Here is a 20,972-nt window from a genome sequence, read left to right on the forward strand (position 1 = left end):
CCTAGAAAGCCCTGGCTCCCAGCCAGCACTTTGGCACACATATGGCTCAAAGCCACCTACACAGCAATGCTGTTCCATAGAACAACAATGCAGGTCACACTTGTGAGTTAACCTCTCTAATAGCCACATGCAACAAGGGGGGTGGTCACCCACACCTGTAATCCCAGCTACTCGGGAGGCAGAAGCAAGAGGATCATGTGAGCCCAGAAGCTCCAGACCAGCCTGGCAACCCAATGAGACCCTGTCTCTGAAAAAAAAAAAACAGTGAAGAGAGGCAGATGAAAATTGATTTTAATAATACATTTTATTTATCCCATGATCGCCAAAGTGTTATTTCAATATGCAATCAATATAAAAATTGTTACCGTGTTGGTTGACATCCTGTTTGCACTTGGCCTTGGAAACCTCTTGTGCGTCTTCCCTATGCAGCTTTTCTCAGTTCAGACTGGCTCAGGAGCTGCGGGTGACCAGCGGCTACCGTCATGGACAGCACAGGGCTACGGAACCAGGTAGGAATTCATGCTGCGTATGGTGGTAATCATGCCTGTAATCCTAGCATTTTGGAAGGCCGAGGTGGGTGGGATCACCTGAGGTCATGAGTTGGAGACCAGGCTGGCCAACATGGTGAAACCCCGTCTCTACTAAAAATATAAAATTTAGCCAGGCATGGTGGTGGGCACCTGTAATCCCAGTTACTCAGGAGACTGAGGCAAGAGAATTGCTTGAACCTGGGGAAGTGGAGGTTGCAGTGAGCTGAAATCGTACCACTGCACTCTAGCCTGGTTAACAGAGTGAGACTCTATCCCCCACCCCCGCAAAAAAAAAAAAAAAAAAAAAAAAAAAAAAAAAAGGAACAAGGTAGGAATTCAAATAAACAGAAAATAGCATCAAACCCCACCCCTGCCTCTCCTTTCTCCTCTCCAGTCCCCAGAGTACATGGGCCCAGCCTCCTTTACTCTCTCTCAGGCCTGTAGCTCCTTTAGTTTCTCCCGTCCAGGTAAGCACCTGGCCTTACCTGTGTGAGCCCCTGCACTCACCTGCACTGGGCTCTGCATAGTCCCCAGTCCTTGACCCCCCCCCTACCTCATGCTCTTGGGGACCAGGGGCTGTAACCAGGCAGGCATGTCACCAGGCAACAGGCCTCGGGGGAGAGCTCAGATCTCCCGCACCTGCCTGCCAGCCTCTGGGGTGCCCATGGGCGGGGGGATGGGGCAGGCCGGCCCTGCCTTCTCCTGCCTCTTGCCTGTTTACCTGTCCTCAGTCACAGTGCCGTCCTGGGCCCAGCAGGAGGAGCCCCATGGAGCCTGGGACCACAGGCCACAGGGGACAAGGGCCAGACACCCTGGCCATGGCTCTAGGCCATTGATCCAGGCCGGGCTGGCACGGTGGGGGTAGGGAGGCCTTGGCCTGGACAAACAAAGGCTTCTGAGGCCTGCGTGCAGGCCCAGCACCTATCCGCCACTCCCAAAGGTAAGCGGGGGCCTCCAGAACAGGGGACCAGGATCTATAAATGACTTAGTGACAGTGTCCACCCTAAGAGCTGGGCCTGGCTCCCTGGGGCCTGAGTCACCTACCCTGCTCCAAGGCCAGGCCTGCAGGGCCTCATCGGCCAGAGGGTGATCAGTGAGCAGAAGGTGAGGGGCCCACAGAGCTGGGGAGGGGAGGGACCATGCAGGGTGACACCAGGTGTGCGGACAGGCACAGCATCAGTGCTGGGTGGTTGGTGGCCTGGGATTCAGGCGGCAGGGACAGGAGGAAGGCAGAGGCCACCCTACGCCTGCCTCGCAGGACTGGACGTGCTGCCCCCTCCATACCCGGTACCCCACCTGGGCCTTCTGGTGTAGGAGACAGGCCCAGAGCCCCACATTGTACCTGTGTACTGACTTAAGCACGGGACCCTGGGCTCGAAGGCTCAGAGTTGGCGTGTGTGTGTGTGTGTGTGTTCGTGTGTGTGTTCGTGTGTGTGGGGGAAGGGCATGCATCTGTGAATTTTTGTGTCATGAATATCCCTCGCGTGTCTCCGCCTGTGTACATCTGTGGGTCTGTGAATGTGTTTATATGTGTAGAAGGGAGCCCCGCCCAGTCTCCCACACTCTCAGGTCTCTAGGGCCTAATGACTTCACTGAAAGATGCACCTACAACCCTAGCCCAGAGTCCCCGCTCTGCTCTGCTCTGCCCTGGCTAAGGGACCTCGGGTAAGTCATGTTACTGCTCTCTACCTCAGTTTCCCCAGCCATTAAACAGAGTTAGCAAAGCACACACCCCAGGCTGTTGGAGGCTGCAGTGGAGTTCGCAGCGCCGCCCAGCGCAGGGCTGGCACATGGTAGGAGTTCACACGCAGTGGTTGAATACAGATCTGCATTGCCTGGGAGTGGCGGCCCCGCCCCAAGGAGCTCAGCCTCCAGCGGGCAGACTCCAGACCCGCCAATGGCCAGAAGGGCAGGAGGGAGTGAAGAGCAGGTGCCAGGGTGGGGTCCAGGTGCTCAGAGCTGCGGGACTGCTTCAGGCCCCTGTGGCAATTGCAGCACAGTCCCCGCTTCCAGGAGCTCAATGTGAGGGGCAGAGAGGGTGCCCATAGGTGAACCGCACATCGCGAGGCGCAGCTGCTCCTTCTAGGGCACTCTGGGAGAGCTGCAAAGAGGTGAGGTCTGAGTGGAGGTGACAGAGGCTGCATAAGAGCTGGCCAGGCTGGGAGGTGGGGGTCCAGGCAGAAGGAAGAGTGTGGGGATGCCTGGCCGTGAACAAGCACTGACAGGGCTCAAGGTCCAGGAGGGCTCTTGGTGCTGGCTGGCTGCTCTTAATCCGTAAATGTTTGCCACCATCCCATTGTTAAAATTTCTTACCAAGGGAAGGAAGTCCAGTGTCCCCGGGGTGTGACGGGGAGAAGAGAGGGTGAGAAAAAAGGAGGCAGGAGAAGGTGGCCAGGCCACATATGCACACAGCACCTTGGAGTTCCGTGGGGAGGAAGGAGCTGGGACCTTGTCATTCATTTGTTCAACAATTACTGAGTGTCCGCTGAGTACCAGACTCTGCTCTCACGCAGCTTAGACAGGGAGGAGACAGATAAACAACGTATTTGCATATCAGGCAATTTAGGCCTCAGTCATTGCTATAAAGAAAAAAGCAGGAGAGACAGGGGAGTGCCCAGGGAAGGCCTCTCTGGAAAGGTGACATGTGACACCTTGGAGGAGGTAAAGGAGGGAGCTATGAGGCAAGCAGAAAGGAAAGCATCCCAGGCTCAGCAAGGAGCAAACTCCCATTCAGCGAAGAGGACAGAAAACCTAGCCCCTGGGCCTTGTGGGACTGAGTTCTAGTTGGATGGAAGCCGTGGGAGGCTCGTGGACAGGGCACATAGTGACAACACGCAGTGTTTTTTTTTGTATTTTTAGTAGAGACGGGGTTTCACCTTGTTAGCCAGGATGGTCTCGATCTCCTGACCTGGTGATCCGCCCGCCTCGGCCTCCCAAAGTGCTGGGATTACAGGCTTGAGCCACCGCGCCCGGCCTGGGTGGGAAGTTATGATGAGCCTGGGGGAGTTAATTTCCTACTACCACCATTTGGACTATGGCTTGGGTTTTTACAGAGGGTTTCCTGAAAACGAACCCCTCTGTGATGCTCAAGTCCTCCCAGATGGATGCGAGGGGTATTGAGAGGGAGGCAAAATCTGCATAGAGAAGGAGGCCTGGCTTGGAGGATGAGAGGGGAGGGGAGGCCCACGAAGCACTTCACCCTGAGCTGCCCCTCTTCGGGGCTCCTCTAATGGACCCATGACCTTCTCTGAGCCTCAGTTTCCCTCTCTTTACACTGATTATCTGAGAGGTAGTAGGGCACCAGGGATACTGTGAACATTTGAGGAAGTGGGCAGGGCTCTCCCACCCATTGCCCATTGCCGGACATTTATCATTTACCATTCCCTGGCCTTGGCCCCATAAAAGCCAGTAGGGCCCATCCCACATGTGGGAATATCCTAGCTTAGGGTGTGGAGGGGGGTGCCATGCCCAATGAGGGTCCCCTGCAGTCCCTCCCTTCCTTGTATCTGATGGGGACCGCTCAACAGAGTCACTGTGGCTGGACACCAAAGACCCTTAGCTGGGAAGGATGCCAAGGGGAGCTGGAGGGAGCCGGGAAGCTGGGAGAAGGGCCAGGACCCTTCATATCCACCTGGGAGGATTTTGAGCGTCACTAAAGAGCCGCATTTTTGGAAACCCACTTTGTAAAATCCTAAGACACAGCCCAAAGGGAGCCCCCGCCTGCATCTGGGGTGCATTTTATTTTTTTTAACGGTTTGTTTGTTTGTTTTTGATCAGAGTCTTGCTCTGTCACCTAGGCTGGAGTATAATGGCATGATCTTGGCTCACTGCAACCTCCCTTGCCCAGGTTCAAGTGATTCTCCTGCCTCAGCCTCCCGAGTAGCTGGGATTACAGGCGCCCACCACCACGCCTGGCTAATTTTTGTATTTTTCATAGTGACAGGGTTTCACCATATTGGCCAGGCTGATCTCGAACTCCTGACCTCAGGTGATCCACCCACCTGAGGTGTTGGGATTACAGGCGTGAGCCACCGCGCCCGGCCCTGGGGTGCATTTTAAAGCTACTCAGTATTTGTGGATACAGTAAGAGAAGATGAGCTTCCCAGTAGTGTGGAGCCCTTGCTCTCCTGGTGGGCGGGTCAAAGGCTTTCTCTGTACTGTCGGGAAACCTGCCTGAAAGGCCACATACATTGGGATATTTGCTTCAAAGCCTCTCAAAATAGAGTTGGAACCCTGGAACATGGAGAGGGGTGACATTCAGTTGCTATTTAATCATGATTTGTTAATCAACAGCTCATTTATGGGAGGCATCTTAGATTAGTGGAAAAAGCAGGGAGTCAGACATCCAGACTCAACCTCCGCTTTCCTGCTGTGTGACCTTGGGCAAGTGGCTTAGCCTCTCTGGGCTTCATGGTTTTTTTTTTTTTTTAATCTGTAAAATGCATCTGAGAGTGAATGCCAGGTATTCAACTCACAATGGAAAAATGCAGCTAGGAAAAGCCCTAGACTGCGTTATTGCTAGAACACTCTGGGTCTCAGTTTCCTCATCTGTTCAATGGGTACAGAACTGGAGGTTTAAGTGAGATAATGCAGGTGAAGTACCCATGTGGTGTGGGCTTGAGGAAGAAAACATGGGACAATGGTTCCACATCCCTGGGTGACCTGAAGATTAAGTGTGAAATGTCTCATGAGGGCATGAAATGAATATTAGTTTTTGTTCCCTTCCTCTGCTGTGAGAGTTTGAGAGTAGAAAGGTGAGAGAGATGGTACTCTGTGAAGGAAGGCAGGTCCCTGGCCCAGCACAGTGCCAGCTCAGGGGATTCTGGGGCAGGGGCTAAGTGCATGGGCTGTGTGGGCGTGGTGGGAAGCTCTGCGAACCAGAACCAGGAGCAAGAAACAGCATTCCTTGCGTGGAAGGGAAATGAGGGCAAAAGGTCCGATGCCTACAGAAGTCTACACCCCATGTACTTCAGTTCTGTCTGTGGGTGCAGCCTCTAGGGAGGTGGGTGTTCAGGCACTGAGACCTCCATCTGTCCTCTGACCACAGGGAAGCCAGCGGGAAGCAAAGGTGGGGTTCTTGAGCCACACCCAGTCCAGCTCTGGTGCCTGCCCTCTGGGGTGAGCTGCCTTGAGATGCACTTCGCTCCTCTGTGAACTGTCTCAGCACCCACTTCCGGTCACTGCCGCCTGATGTTGTTACTCTTCCACTCCGAAAGGCAGGGAAGTCCTGCTTCTGTACCCCACCAGTGCTCAGCAGAGGCTCCCTTGCAAATGCGAGGCTGATTCCAACTTCGGTCTGTTTCTCTGGCAGGATGCCTGTGGCCAAGGCCCCCCAGGTGGCTGGTGGGCAGGGGGACGGAGGTGATGGCGAGGAAGCGGAGCCAGAGGGGATGTTCGAGGCCCGTGAGGACTCCAAGAGAAAAGCCCGGGGCTACCTCCGCCTGGCGCCCCTGTGGCTGACCCTGGTTGTGCTGACTTCAGTGGGGGTGCTACTCTGGTATTTCCTAGGTAATGTCGTGGGACTGCCTGGGAGAGGCACCTGGGGAGGACTTAGTAGCAGGCACAGCAGGACAGAACGGGGTTCCAGGCTCAGCCATGCTTAGCATGTTGCTGTGTGATCTTGGGCAAGTCACTTCTCCTCTCTGGGTCTCCCTCCCTGTCCTGCCAGCTGGAGACGCTGTCAGAGCCTGGCTCCAGGTCCTATGGCTCAGGCCTGCTTCCCGCTTGGGCAAAGTGCCCCAAGGCTCCCTACCAGGTGGGGAAAATGGGCTCTCCTAGCAGTCAGTTCTTGTGAACCAGCATTCCCCAGAGCATAAACATTGCCTTCCCTTGCCTACAGTCCTCCTGGGTTGCCCCTGAGGCTTGGAGCCAACCCAGGCCTGAAGAAGGAGGCCCAGAGGCACTCATGGTGCCTGGTACCAATTAGTGCCTCTGCTCACTTGAGCCCAGCCTGCATTCTCCTCTAGGGTGGGGACCACAGCTCTATCCCTTCTGGGTCTCCAGGGTCCAGCATGAATGGGGGATGGAGCGGGCAGCTGGAGAGCAGCTAGCCTTAGGGGCCTCTCCCATGTCCTTAATTATGGCTGGCACACAACCCTCAGTCAGTGTCCTGGTGCTTGGGGAGCAACTGGCCTGTGCTCTGGGTCCATCCATCCAGGCTTCCATTCATTCATTCATTGAATAAATGCTCTTGAGCATCTATTATCTTTCTCTAAGATTGATGGAGTCTATCCTCTTCCTTCTGCCTTTGACAGTGGGAAGTAACGGAGAAACCAAACTAGACTGTGCCTATACACTGTACGCTGTAGAAGACCCATTCATTCGTTCATTTATTCAGTGCCAAGCACCTCCTGTGTGCCAGGTACTGGGGTCAGCCCCTGTCCTTGTGATTTAGCCAAGGCGTCAGACCTGACACTTACGCTAAAGCACAGCATGTGCTGGGACAGAGAAAGCTGAGGGCTGGGAGGCCACGGCAGGGACAATCCAGCTGCCTGCGTGATCAGAGGCATCCCATTAAACATCCTGCAAAGGTTAGCTAGTGCTTTTACTGGCCGAATCTCCTGGTGGAATTCCAGGCCTGTTGAAAGCAACCTGGGGACCAACCTTGCAGCAGTGGAGCGAAATCCACGTAGGCCTAGATCCAAGGGGGTCAGGGTTGGTGGTGTCTGGAACCAGCCTCTGGGAGTGACGCTGTTGGGAACCCCAGGTCTGACATGGGCCTGCTTGCAATGACTTACAGTGATTCTACCCAGAGTTGAGCAACGCAGGCAGTAGACGCTGTGTGCATTTCACCACCGGCAAGAAGCCAGTGCCCCAGATAGCACAGGGCTGTGGGGGCCTCCTCAGGTTTCGGGCTAATGAGTCTTAAGGGTAAACCATGGGGCACTGGGCTGGAGGGGCAGGAACTCACCTGCCAATTATTTCTCTTTGCAGAGGAGTTTAATTCCCCCTGATTATGCTCCTGGGGTAAATCATCCCCACCCCAGGAGAGGTGCTCCATGGGGCTGAGGACCCAAGGGGTGAGTGCTCCCAAGCCTCGGCTGGGGGTAGCCAACTCCCCCACAGAGGGATTAAGGGTTGGAGGAGGCACTTCGGGAGCTGTTTGAAAGACTCCTCCCGCCTGGACCAGGCTGTGCTCCTGAGACTGGGTGCTGGGCAAGGAGGTGGATCAGAGACATGCCCCGCCCTGTCTCGAAGAGGAGGTACACAAGTGGCCGGTGACACTGGTGCACAGGCCCCAAGCGAGGAGGGCAGCCTGGCCCGAGGAGAGGGTGGGGCCGGCTTCTCAAGGAGGATGGTAGCAGAGCCCTTAATACCACCAACCGTATTTCCTGGGTCCTTTTCCTTTCCTGCTCTCCCAGGCAGGAGTTTTATATGTTCTCAAGCCCCCAGCACCCGCCTGCCCCTGTCTCTTGCTCCAGTGAGAAAACAGAATGGCTTAGAAGAGAAGCCCCACACATGTCGGCCCACCTGCCCTCCCAGCTGCATCACGTGCACTCCTCCGGAGCCCCCGATCCCGCCCCCTCTGCGCACACAATGGCCCGGCACCAGCAAGGGTGCCCTCTTTCCCCCAGCAGCAGCGTCTATCAGTGTCTCTTGGGGTGCCTCCCCCATTTCTCTGCTCCTTGAAGGAGCTGTCAGTCCACACACCTAGTCTCTCTGTGCCCTTTCCAACCTGGTTCCCCCTGCCCCCCAACTCCAACGGCCATTGTCAAGCTCACCAGGTTGCTAAATCCAATGTCCAGTTCTCAGTCTTCATTGCACTTGACCCGGGGGCTCACTCCCACCTCCAGAAGCCCTTTCCTCTCTTGACTTTGGGCCGCCACTGGGTCCTTTTTGCTCAGCGGGTTGCTTTTTCTGTGTCCCTGCTGATGGGGGGGGGCCCTCTCCTTTCTCTCTCCACCACTTCTTTCGTGATCTCATCTGCTACCCTTAGCTTCGAGTGCCCTTTATACCCTGATGACACCCACATTTGCATTTCTAGCCTGGGCCTCTCCCTTGAGCTTGACTCTAGAGCTGCCCCTGCTCTTCCTCTCATATGTCTAAGGAGCATCTCAGACCCCAGGCGTTCAGACCGTGAGGTCTCTGCATAATTTCCCCCAGACCTGCACCTCCCACATCCCAGTCCAAGACCACTTCTTTCTGGCACCTTCCCCTTACTCCTCTCTTTCTTTTCCACCCCAGCCCCAATTTGCCAGCAAACCTGGTCATCTCTGACTCCAAAATACATCAAAAACGGCTGAAGCCAATCACTTCCCACCCTCTCCTCTGCCGCAGCCGGGGCCAGGCTCTGTCCCCTTGGACATCTCTGCCCTGGAGCCCTGCAGGTGTGTCCTCGATGCTCTGCCTGCCTCTGTCCAGCCTTCTTAGAGCCTTTCTCAACGTAACAGCAGAGGGACCATTTGATGAAGCAAACCAAATCCTCTAATTTCCCTGCTTAAAATCTCACGTGGGGCCAGGCACGTGGCTCACGCCTGTAATCCCAGCACTTTGGGAGGCCGAGGTGGATGGATCACCTGAGGTCGGGAGTTCGAGACCAGCCTGACCAACAGGGAGAAACCCTGTCTCTACTAAAAATGCAAAATTAACAAGGCGTGGTGGCACATGCCTGTAATCCCAGCTACTCGAGAGGCTGAGGCAGGAGAATCACTTGAACCCGGGAGGCAGAGGTTGTGGTGAGCCAACATCGCACCATTGCACTCCAGCCTGGGCAACAAGAGCGAAACTCCGTCTCAAAACCAAACCAAACAAAACAAAACCAAAACAAAATACCTCCCGTTCCTCCCATCTTACCCAGGGTGAAAGCCCGAGTCCTCCCAGGCCTGACAAGCCCTACCCGGCCTCTCCCCTTCCCAATCTCATACCCTCCTGCTGTCCCCTTCCCAATCTCATACCCTCCTGCTGTCCCCTTCCCAATCTCATACCCTCCTGCTGTCCTGTTGCTCACTCTTTGCTGCTCCTGAACCACACCAGGCCTTTGCACTTGCCCCTGCCTGTGATACTCTTTCCACAGATGTACATCACCTTCTTCCCTGACCTCCATACTGCAGCCCGCCCCACGCCCTGGTTTCCACCGCACTGATCACCTCTAACCTGTTATACGCTATGTGTGGTTTACTGTCTGATTCCTTGCTAGTCTGCAAGCTATTAAGGGCAGTTTTTTCTTGATTGTTCTGTTCGTTGTTTTGCTCATATAGTCCCAAGTGCTTTGGCTCAGTTCCTACACATAGCAGGCTCTCAGGAAGTATTTGTTGAGTGGATAAATAGGGGTGTAAACCAGGGCTATGAGTCTACCCTCTTCACTTCAGCCAAAATAGTCTTTGCAAAACAGAAGTATGATGACATCATTCCTGATTTTAAACCTTTCACGGTTTCTCTTGTTCTTCGGGTAAAGACCCAGTGGGCCCTGCCCTGCGGAGGCCCCAGCTCCTTGCCACCCCTCCCCATCCCTGATTGCTCCAGTCAAACAGACTTTCAGCCCGGGTCCTCACCATGGTCCCCGTGCCACCAGTCCTGTGCCCCATGCTGCTCCCTCTGTTTGAAGGTACTTCTCTTCCTCTTCTCTTACCAATTTACGGTTTCCCCATCCCTACATACCAGCTGGAGGGTCACTCCACTCTGGCCCAGCCTGAGTGTCCTCGTCACGTCCCCTCAACAGCACTGAGTGGCACTGCTCCCTGATGGCACTGCTTATAGATGGGTGCCGCGTGCTGTGTGTTTGCCAATGCCACGCCTTTCTTATCCACCGTCAGCTTCATGAGGGGAGACACATCTGTCTTGGTTAACTAGCGTACCCCATGTAGTTGGTGCTTAGCACACACCTGTGGGATCCCTGGATGAGCTCACGAATGGAAGGATGCCTAGTGGTGCTGACCCACAGCCTTGGCCTCCTGGGCCTATGTGGATTTCCTGGCCTTCCTGTCGTTGGTGTCCTGGACTGCTCGCTATGTCAGCCTCTCCCTGGGAACCTGTAGGACACCATCCATCTGGGAGCCTCTCACCTCCCTGGCACCGTGCAACCAGTTTGTCATCCAATAAACTTTGGATGACCATGATGACAATGGCAGTAACAAAGATGATGATGATGAGGATGATGGTGCTGTGGAGACCCAAGACACTGAGGCTGAGCGGAGGGTGTGGGTGGCAGGAGAAGGCATGGAAGAGACAGGGGCCTTTCCCATCAGCTTCCTCCATTAACCCTGCTGGTTCCTTCCTGGGCAGGGTACAAGGCGGAGGTGACGGTCAGCCAGGTGTACTCAGGCAGCCTTCGCGTGCTCAATCGCCACTTCTCCCAGGATCTTACCCGCCGGGAATCCAGTGCCTTCCGCAGTGAAACCGCCAAAGCCCAGAAGATGGTAGGAAAGGATTTGAGGGATGAGAGGGAGGGAATGTGGGGGTGAAAAGAGAGCAGTGGGGTCTGATCACATGGAGCCAGTTGGTCAACCCATCTGGAGCACTCACGGGGACCACAGCCCTGCTCCAGGCACCATGGAAGCAGATGAGGTTGAGGGTGATGGGAAAGTTAGCGGACGCTTGAGTCAATCGCACTCGGATTAGATCCTGATCCTGCCTCTTACCAGGGGTGGAGCATGACCTTGGGAAAGCTCCCGCAGTGCAGCTGACACTGTCAAGGGCCCGATCCTGCCCTTCCATTACAGGACGTGGCCTGCTCCTGCCTCTCCGTTACAGGACAGTGGTTCACTGCACAGAGGCTGGTCTACTGCCTGCCACTCTCAGGCTGCAGGATCAGTGCCCAGCGAGGCAGGCCAGAAGTGCCAGGGAGTTATTCCCAGGAACACCCCTGAGCCATGAGCGCTGGAGTGGGTGGATCAATACCACAGCTTCTTTGGCCCTGGCTGGGGGAACGGTTCAGAGAGTGTTCCAGGCTGTCTCCCAGAGATGCCCTGCTGGGCTAAGCTCAGAAGCTCTCAGCTCTACACTGCACATTCATGGCCCCGTGTTGGTTACCCACTTTCCAGTCTCTCCCTCCCAACTACTGTTTCCCAGAATCACCTCCAAATAAACCACTTGCCCCACCTTGTCAATGGAGGGTCTGCTTCTGAGGGACCCAGCCTGAGGCTGCCTGTTTCCTCCTCCATGAAGTGGGAGTGATAACAACAGGACCCGGCTGCAGATTTGTTGCGGGTTGCAGTGAAGTTGAGATAACACGAACACTATTCCCACGCCGCGCAAATGCTTGAGAGCCTGTAATCCTGCCAGCAGCGCTGTAGTTGGAGATGTGCAAAAAATCCAGCCAGCTGTGCTACCCATCAGAGCTGCTGGCTTGTCCCAGGCCACGGGAGGAGGTGCGGAGGGGACCCAGGAGCTGAGTGGGGTTTTTCAGAGTTGAGGAGTGACTTTTGGCAAGGCGCAGAGGGGTCATCGGCAGTGCGGGTGGAGGTGAGAGTCAGGTACAGGGTAAAGGGAAAGAAGGGGATGGGGTGTGAGGTTCATGCATGCCCCGGCCTGGCCACTCAGCACCGTGTGACTGTGATCAAGCCTGTCCACCTTGGAGGCTCCTGCATGGAGCAGGGCTGCCGGGAGGAGCAAAGGGCACCCTGAAGTAGGAAGTGGCCCTCCTTGCAGAGGGTCCCAGGAGCTCCTGTCTTCCCTTCTTACAGCTCAAGGAGCTCATCGCCAGCACCCGCCTGGGAACTTATTACAACTCCAGCTCCGTCTATTCCTTTGGGTGAGTTGTCCTTGCCCCTGACAAGCTCCTGCAAGAAGCTGAGATACAAAGAGTGGGAGGGGACTCTGTAGGCTTCTGATGCAATGCCTTCATGTTTCAAATGGGAAAACTAAGGCACGGAGAGGGAACTTGGCTTCCTGCATGTCACCCTCCCTTCACTGGGCTCATCTGTAGAATGGAAACATGGGTGTGATAGGTTTGCACCAGGCAATGACTGTGATGGGTGATCAAGGGCTTGACACCATCAGGTGAGGCCATGTTGGAGGGCGATGGGGTTACGAGCATTGGCTCCATGGCCTGGCTGCCCTGTTCGCATCTGGTTCTGCTACTTGCCTTGCAGCATAGTCTATGAGGCACAAGTTCAACTCTCGTGCCTCAGTTTTCTCATTCGTAAAATAAGGATGATGAGAGCGCCTCCTTCAGAGGTTGCTAGGAGGCTTCTGTGTGAAGACGGACAGCAATGGCTGGGGTGTGGAAAGTGCTCAATGTGCATGAGCAGGGGCGGGGCAGGGGCCAGACCTCAGAATCCTTCCCTGGCCCCTCTCATTTCTGCCTGCCTTAGGGAGGGACCGCTCACCTGCTTCTTCTGGTTCATTCTCCAAATCCCCGAGCACCGCCGGCTGATGCTGAGCCCCGAGGTGGTGCAGGCACTGCTGGTGGAGGAGCTGCTGTCCACAGTCAACAGCTCGGCGGCCGTCCCCTACAGGGCCGAGTACGAAGTGGACCCCGAGGGCCTAGTGATCCTAGGTCGGTACTGGGAGCGGAAACGTGGGGTTGGCCTCGTGAGGTTGGGAGAAACAAGCTGTGGTGTGGCCTGGGGAGGCTGCCTGCCAGGGCTGGGGTGCCCTCAGGGTGGGCCCCCCAGGAGGGCCCCCCAGGTGAGGTAGCAGAGCCATTGCATTCAAGGAGCCAGGAAGGAAAGGTGGCGTAGGGGTGCTTAGGGTCAATCTCAGACAAGGCTGGCTCCAAGAGTCTCCTCTAATTTTATTTTCATTGTATTTTCTTTTATTTATTTTGTCCTTGTTTATTTGTTTGTTCATTTCCTTTTATCAGAAGCCAGTGTGAAAGACATAGCTGCACTGAATTCCACGCTGGGTACGCTACTTTTTTCCCCTCCCCACTTTCCTTTTGAGTTGGTGTTTGTATTGACTTTGTTGTGTGTCAGGGGGACACATGGCCTCTGTCGTGGGTGCAGAGAGCCCTGGCCCAGAGTCACCCAGGGGATGCCATGGTGGACTCAGTGATGTGTCCCCAGCAAGTCTTGGAACCTGTAGGGGGAGAGGAGGTGGCTTTGTGCACGCATGTATTTTGTGTGTGTCTTGTAGACAAGTGTGCATGTGTTCCTGTGTGGGTGTGAGAATGAGTCAGATTTAGTGGTCCACAAACGTGACTCTCCTTCTCTATCATTGACTTCAACCTGCCCACAAGCCATTTTTCCACTGATGGTAGAAAATCACCTCGCCAATTCACGGTGTGTCAGGTCTTTTGGAGGTAGCGGTGCCATTGCATTCAAAAACACTCCTTCCACCTTTTCCTTTCCTTCCCAGTCAGGCTCATCAGCCCTCCCTCCCTACCTGGTGCCATATTGCTAGAGTCACCTTGCATTTCTCCAAGTGGACCCACAATCTTTCAGCTGACCAGCAGAGTCACCGCGCTGCACAAGGCAGGAGGTGCTGTCCAAGTTGTAGTTTGTGTGAGTTGTGCAGTGCACCAACTGGGCTGCTGGACTGTACGGCCCCTAAATTCTCAGATTCCTCCTACAGTATCTAGCATTGTCACCCAGAGCCAAGGTGGGGGTGAGCGTCTCAACCCCTTCTCAGGGAGGGAGGCAGAGTTTAAATCCTTGTTATACTTTTCCTTAACTTCCCCTTTTCCCATCCTGCTGGTCAAATGTTTGCTTCTTTGTTGGATGGAGGTGATGAGCTCAAAGTACAGTTTTCAAAGAGGTGAAATCATGATTCTCATACAAAGATAGAGTGACCACGTGTCAAATATGTATTTAACTGATTAACAGGGGAACCAGCGGAATGGTAAAGAATGCAAGAAACTGATCTGTCTGTCTGTCTGTCTGTCTATCTATCTATCTATCTATCTATCTATCTATCTATCTATCTATCTTTCTATCTGTCTATCATCCCTCTCTTGATATCTGTCTGTCTACAGTTGTTCTGTAATTATCTGTGCTCAGTGGGTGTTCGTTTCATGAGTGAATGATTTAACAAATGAATGAAAGCATGAATGAGGAGACTGGTTCAGTGGGCGTCCAGGGCAGAGTCTCAGGGAGCAGCGGTAACAACTTAAACCCTTGAAGTGGACTTTCTGAGCACTTCCTTTATGCCAGGCCCCATTCCTGTGCTGAGGACACCAGGACGACCGTGTCCTCACCCCTGCCCTCGGAGGAGCTTCAAGCCCCATGAGGGAGACAGAGCACATAAACAGACTCTCATAACATCAAGTGCCAGTGTGAAAATAGAGGCCCCAGAGGCAGTGGAGAGAGGGAATTGTTTGTTCCAAAGCAGAGGAGGGGTAAATCAAGAGCCTCACACAGAGTCCCAGATCTACAGGAGGAAGGGGTGCTCCTGACTGGGGGATCCTGGAAGACTTCATGGAGGGGGCATCAGATTTGGGCATGGGCTGGGCGTGGTGGCACACGCCTGTAATCCCGGCACTTTGGGAGGCCGAGTTGAGCAGATCACCTGAGGTCAAGAGTTCGAGGCCAGCCTGGCCAACATGACAAAATCCCGTCTCTACTAAAAATACAAAATTAGTGGGGCGTGGTGGCCCATGCCTGTAATCCCAGGTACTTGGGAGGCTGAGGCAGGAGAATTTCTTGAACCCAGGAAGTGTAGGTTGCAGTGAACTGAGATTACACCATTGCATTCCAGCCTGGGCGACAAGAGCAAACTCCATTAAAAAAAAAAAAAAAAAAATTAGCCGGGCATGGTGGTGTGCACCTGCAGTCCTAGCTACTCGGGGGTGGAGGAGGGGAGGCTAAGGTGGGAGGATCACCCGAGCTCAGGAGGTTGAGGCTGCAATGAGCTGTTGTGATCACAACACTGCACTCCAGCCTGGGTGACAGGCTGTCTCAACAATAAAATAAAATAATTTTTAAAAGAAAAAGAAATTCAGGCGTGGGGGTAGGCAGGGATTTGTCAGGGTGAGAAGGAGAAAGGGTTCCCTGGGCAGAGAGAATGGCAGGGGCAAAGGCCAAGGGAGAGCAACACCCAAGGCATGTTCAGTTACTTCCTCCCAGCCCCGAGAGGTGCCAGGCTCCCTGACGGTACTTCTGATTAACAAGAGGTTAGCACACACCTCTCCACTGAATTCACCTAAAAAAAAAAAAAAAAAAAAAAGTAATTATTAAAGTGGCAAGAACAAAGAATCTGCTTAGAGCAAGATTTAAAGAACACAAAACCCTAGGAAGAGCCAGGCATCTTTCCCCAGCTGCTGGTGGAGGCTCTGTCCCTTCCCTAGGCAGATACTGTTGGTCTCTCCCTGGGGAGCTCGGCTCCCCACTGCAGTCAGCACAGCCAGGGGTCAGGGAGAAGGAGCTGAGCCACAGGCGGCAGCATCAGAGCAAAGTGTATTCACCTTCATTCCCTTCCTGGTCCTCAGCACTGCCCGGAGGAGGTCATAGGACAGGGATTATTATCACATCCATTTGACAGAACTTGGAATGGCTAAGCCACTGGCCCAGACTCAGTTAACTACCCAGAGGTAGTGAACATCTACCTCTACAGAGTCCGAGGTTGATAATCTACAATCAATAGTAAGTCAGAGTTATTATTCCTGAGAGCCTCCGGGGGACTTAATCAGACGATGCCTGGGGACAGAGACTGGCTCACTGCAGCCTGGACACCGAATCTGGTCCACTGCTGCCTGACCAAGAATGACATCATCACACAGCTGATGAGTGTTGGTGCTAGGTGGGGAGGGTAGTGCCCCTCCTTCCTTCTCTCCAGTTTTCTCCCCCTCCCCCCTCCCCCGGGGGCCCAGCAGATGGCTAGCCTAGGGAGCTGCCCTGGGGGACCTTTGCTTGTCGGTGGCCTTCCAAATAAGACGATTTAAAGCAGAGAAAATAGACTGAAAACTCAGGTTTTATAATTTCATATCACCAGGCTGCCTCCCACATCCCAGGTTCATTCCTAAATCCCCACTGGCTCCTGGAAGAACACCAGGCTTCTAGTGAGGTTAAATGAGATACTGGATGCTCCATGGGAGAGAATATGTTCACTGCCAGACCCTGGTGCCTAGATGGAACACACAGTAGGTGCACAGTCACTGTTTTGAATGAATGAATGAATGAATGATGCAGGTGGTACTGCTTTGTAAGTTCTAGCAGTGCATCAGAGCTTATGGATTAGATGGAAGAGCAGAGGCTCACTGGTGTGTGGGGTAGGGGTGTAGGCTGTAATGGTGAAGGAGTTGTGAAGCGAGGCAGCCGTGAGATGGGCTAGGTCTGAGCCTCAGGCGGGGCCAGCGGCAGGATGACAAGTCACAGGCCTTTCTTCCCAGCCCTACCTGCTCCATCACACCCACCTGAGGAACAGGCAATGTCTTTACTGAGCCCCTACTGTGCAAGGCGCCGTGCTGGGCACTCAAACGTGCGTCATGTCACAACCTGCTGATGACCCTGCAAGGGTGGTGTTATTGTCCCATTCTACAGATGAGGAAACCAAGGCCCAGGAAAGATTAGGTGGTGGCTGGGCAAACCTAAATGTGTCTGGCCCAGGTCTGTGCAATGGGCACAATCATTGAACGTATCTCATAGAGCTGTTGTGGGCATTCAGTGAGACACTGAGGGAAGGCATTCAGCTCGGTTTCTGGCCTGTAGCAAATGCTTGATAAGCACCTGTTTTATTCTGACGACTTCACCATGATTAGCTCAAAGCTCACGTCCTCCCCTCAAGGCAGCCTCCCAGACTCCTCCTTGGGGCAGTCCCTTCTCTCTACCAGAAGTGAAGCCCTCATCCCCTTGCCTCCTCATTGCGTGTGGAATCGCTGTTCTCCACAGTGTTGCTCGCAGCAGCCAGAGGAGTATGTGGTCCAAGCCAGCCCATGTCTAGCCTTGCTCAACCTTCTGTGGCTCCCTATGGCTGCAGGAGAAAGCAGCGTCGGTCCTGGGAGTGGCCTGGTCCGGGCCTCCCTGCCTTCAGCTTGTCCTCTAGACACATGTGCCCTGTGTGTACTTTTCTCAAAGCTGCCTGGCTCGCCCCAGCCTCTTTGCTCATGCGGGGACCCCCAGGACGCCCCCAGCCTATAGGCTGGGTTTGGAACCATCACCTCCTGAGCTATTCTTGCCTGTTCTGTGTCTGTTTGTCTCCGCTGTCATCCATGTCCCCAGGCAGTGACTGTATCTTTACCTGGGCACTGAGAAACCATGAAGCTCAGTGGGTGTCCGTTCCATGAGTGAATGACTGAACTAATGAACAAATGCGTGAATGAGGATACTGGCAGGGAAAGAGAAGGATCGGGTAGAGCGTGTCTGACTGTCCCCACCTGGCTCCCCTGCCCGGCCCATCCTGCCTTGGGGAGGACCTTGAGGAACCTGGCTCCCCAGGGTCCCCTCCTTCTGGGTCACAGGAATCAGGGGCTTTGCCCCTCTTCCCGCTCCAGGTTGTTACCGCTACAGCTACGTGGGCCAGGGTCAGGTCCTCCGGCTGAAGGGACCCGACCACCTGGCCTCCAGCTGCCTGTGGCACCTGCAGGGCCCCGAAGACCTCATGCTGAAACTCCGGCTGGAGTGGACGCTGGCCGAGTGCCGGGACCGACTGGCCATGTATGACGTGGCTGGGCCCCTGGAGAAGAGGCTCATCACCTCGTGAGTCCCTGGGAAGGAGGGCGGGAGGGAGGGCTGGAAAGGGGAATGGCTGATTAGGGGGTTAAAAGTCACACACAACATTCTTAGACAAGTGGGGGTAGGACCTTGGGCCTGGGTATCTGGGAGACAGGACGGCTAGTCTAGAGGGGATAGGAGAGAGGAGGCTGGAGATGGTTGTGTAGTGCGAGTGCTTCCCCTCCCCGAGCCTCGGTTTTCCCATTTGTAACAAAGCTGTTGTTCTAGATGACCCGTACAGACAGCTCTGGGAGGCACTGTGGCCTGTTGGGATATTTCAGAGCCTGGCTGCAGCCTGGACTTTCAACCTCTGGGCTCATTCCTAAATCCTGACTGCTTCCTGGCAGAGCACCCACCCTCCCTGCTTCCAGGCTGCTGGTGGGGTTTAAATGAGACACTAGATTCGCAATGGGAGGGGATATCTTCACTGCCGGGCCCTGGTGCCTAGATCAAACGCACAGTTGGTGTGCAGCATCTATTTTGAGTGAACCAATGAATGATGAAGGTGGTACTGCTTTGCAAGCTATAGCAATGCATCAGAGCTCATGGATTAAATGTAAGAGCGGAGAGGTTTACTGGTGTGTGGGGTGGGGGTGTGGGGGTGTGATGGGGAACCCCCTGCCTCCTAGCTGTGTGCCCTAAGTTACTTTGCCTCTCAGAACCTTCTTACCTTGCATCTTGCGGGATCATTGGAGGATTTAAATCAGACTATCTGTACCATGATCCTTACACATAGTGAGTGCCCAGTAAATGCTAGCCATTATTGTTATCATTATATATAGTCTAACTGGGACTGGGCCACAAAAGGCGTTGAGTACCAGGAGCCGTTTGGACTTTGATAAGTGGGGAGCTATTGAAAGTTCTGAGATCTGCGGCATGTGCGTGAGCTGAGTTCCTGGAGGGCTCTGGGAAGCACAGAGAAGCCAGACACCATCTGACTTCCAGGTCCAAAAAGGGTGGGGACACTTAGGGGTTTCCCCTGGGGCTTCTCCAGGTGCCCCTCAGCTTGGGAGGGGACCTGACTGCCAGGCCCAACTCTGTTCCTAGTCACTGTGGCTCCTGGTGGCTCCCTCATCCCAGACCCTTGGAGAAGCTCTAAAATGACAGGTCAGACAACATTTGGGGTTCTCAAGCTCGTATCCCAGAAACCTGCTAGGGAATGGGAGTGAGGGGGCCTTTGGTGGTGACAGGAAGACAGAGCAGGTGGCCCCTTGCCCAGGTTCAACCATGTGCTTTGTTTCTGTGTTCCATGTTTCATTGACAAGGGCTCTGCTGCTAGGTAAATAAATAACCCCCCCCAACAATGAAAGCAAAAGCCCCCTTTAAAGGTGACCCCCAGGTCTCTTCCATCCTGATATCGTATCTTCCACCTCCCAGGGAAGATGAGCCAGTAAGGCCCAAAAGGACATGGCTGTGTGGGAGGGTGGGGGGGGCGCGGTCTGGCTGGGGAGACTAGAGCACTGCAGGAAGACCAAGCTGGAATGGTAGGAAGAAGGGACGAGGGCCTGGGGGGCGAGCGGGGTGGTGCCTGCTACTGGAGGCCACCTCCCTCCTCTGGCGAGAGGCCAGGGGAACTGCCCCATCTCCGGACTCTGGGCACCAAGACCTTCCCAGGGAGACCCCCTGGGCTTATGCACACCACGCCTTCAACCGGCTGCAGGCTGCTCGGATGCCACGTGTAGTGATTTTGCGGCTGTCCTTGGAGGAGCTCGCTTGCCAAGGTGCCCAAAATCCCTCCAGCGGCACCCCTTCCTCCTGTCAAGGCCCAGGTGCCCACGCACAGTCAGTAGGCAGGGAGGCTATTGGGTTACCCACTCAGGGGCAGGCAGGGCTGTTAGTTTCTTATAAATTGGCCCATCAGATGCGCTGGGCCTCCAGAGGGTATTGTCATTGACACTGGGAAGTTTGGTGGAGGTTGGTGAGAGGGTGAAGGGGCGCTGGGGAACCCGTGTCTGAGACAGGAAGACCAGGGGCATCTGTGTATGTGGGAGGGTACCAGTCATCACAGGCAATGCCTAGCGCAGGCCTGTCTCTGCCATGGACTGCCGGTGAGGCCTCAGTTTCCCCATCTGGGAATCAAGAAGCTGACTTCAACAGTGTCACTGGAGTCTTTTCTGGGCTGACATTCCAGACTTCTAAAAGCCCAGAAGTCTAAGATACGGTTATTTGTTCCGAGCCCCCCAGGCACCAAGCTCTGGGCAGATTTCTGGGGCACCCTGGGGGTCACCAGACCACACCTGCCTTCTCCCTGTCGCATCCTTGAACACGGCCAGGAGTTGCAGTGCAGGCAGCCAGAAGGGGTGGCCCCTGCAGATGCCAGTCTAGTCTTCCTGCCAGGGATGCTAGGGGCCACAGGTGATTCCGTAGCAGGGTGGAGGAGGCTGGGGAGGGAGCATGAGACTTGAGCCAGCCATCATCATTGAACTGTAAGCTCCAGAAGTCTGGGGAACCTCCAGGCCTCTCTCACCCAAGGAGCTGGCCTGGTCCTTGGAGGGCCTTCAGTCTGTCCTCTGAGGCCAGGGAGACACAGACTCCCCATGGACACACAGCGGTCTCTAGTAGCAGACCTGGGTCCAGAACCCAGATGTCCAGACTCTCATCCACCATCCCGGAGCAGCTGCCTGCCACCCTCCCTGCCACTCCCCTCCCAGACCCCGGCCCAGCCTTGCCGCTTTTCTGTTCTGCCAGGGTGTATGGCTGCAGCCGCCAGGAGCCTGTGGTGGAAGTCCTGGCATCGGGGGCCATCATGGCGGTGGTCTGGAAGAAGGGCCTGCACAGCTACTACGACCCCTTTATGCTCTCCGTGCAGTCGGTGGTCTTCCAGGGTGAGGGGTGAGGGGACTCTGGGGCAGGGGAGGGGTGGTGGTAGAACCCCAGGGCCCTCCACTGGGCTCACTGCTCACCTTTTTGCCCAACT

The 20,972-nt window shown here is 54.9% G+C and overlaps 1 protein-coding gene across 3 annotated transcripts in view; it reads left to right on the forward strand.

The window, feature by feature from the left end:
• The first annotated feature begins 1,417 nt into the window (after positions 1–1,417).
• Positions 1,418–20,972, forward strand: part of TMPRSS6 (transmembrane serine protease 6) — a 39,188-nt gene continuing 19,633 nt past the window's right edge. The window contains exons 1-8 of one of the 3 annotated variants that reach the window (XM_045363696.2): positions 1,418–1,634; positions 5,842–6,038; positions 10,752–10,885; positions 12,152–12,219; positions 12,782–12,966; positions 13,273–13,314; positions 17,836–18,040; positions 20,744–20,880. In XM_045363696.2, the coding sequence (XP_045219631.2) occupies positions 5,843–6,038; positions 10,752–10,885; positions 12,152–12,219; positions 12,782–12,966; positions 13,273–13,314; positions 17,836–18,040; positions 20,744–20,880 (967 nt within the window). In that variant the 5' untranslated portion in view covers positions 1,418–1,634; position 5,842. The remainder of the gene's footprint in view (positions 1,635–5,841; positions 6,039–10,751; positions 10,886–12,151; positions 12,220–12,781; positions 12,967–13,272; positions 13,315–17,835; positions 18,041–20,743; positions 20,881–20,972) is intronic. The other 2 variants (XM_005567384.4, XM_045363697.2) reach the window with 2 other exon arrangements.

Source organism: Macaca fascicularis, chromosome 10, assembly GCF_037993035.2.
Source record: "Macaca fascicularis isolate 582-1 chromosome 10, T2T-MFA8v1.1".
NCBI lineage: Eukaryota > Metazoa > Chordata > Mammalia > Primates > Cercopithecidae > Macaca > Macaca fascicularis.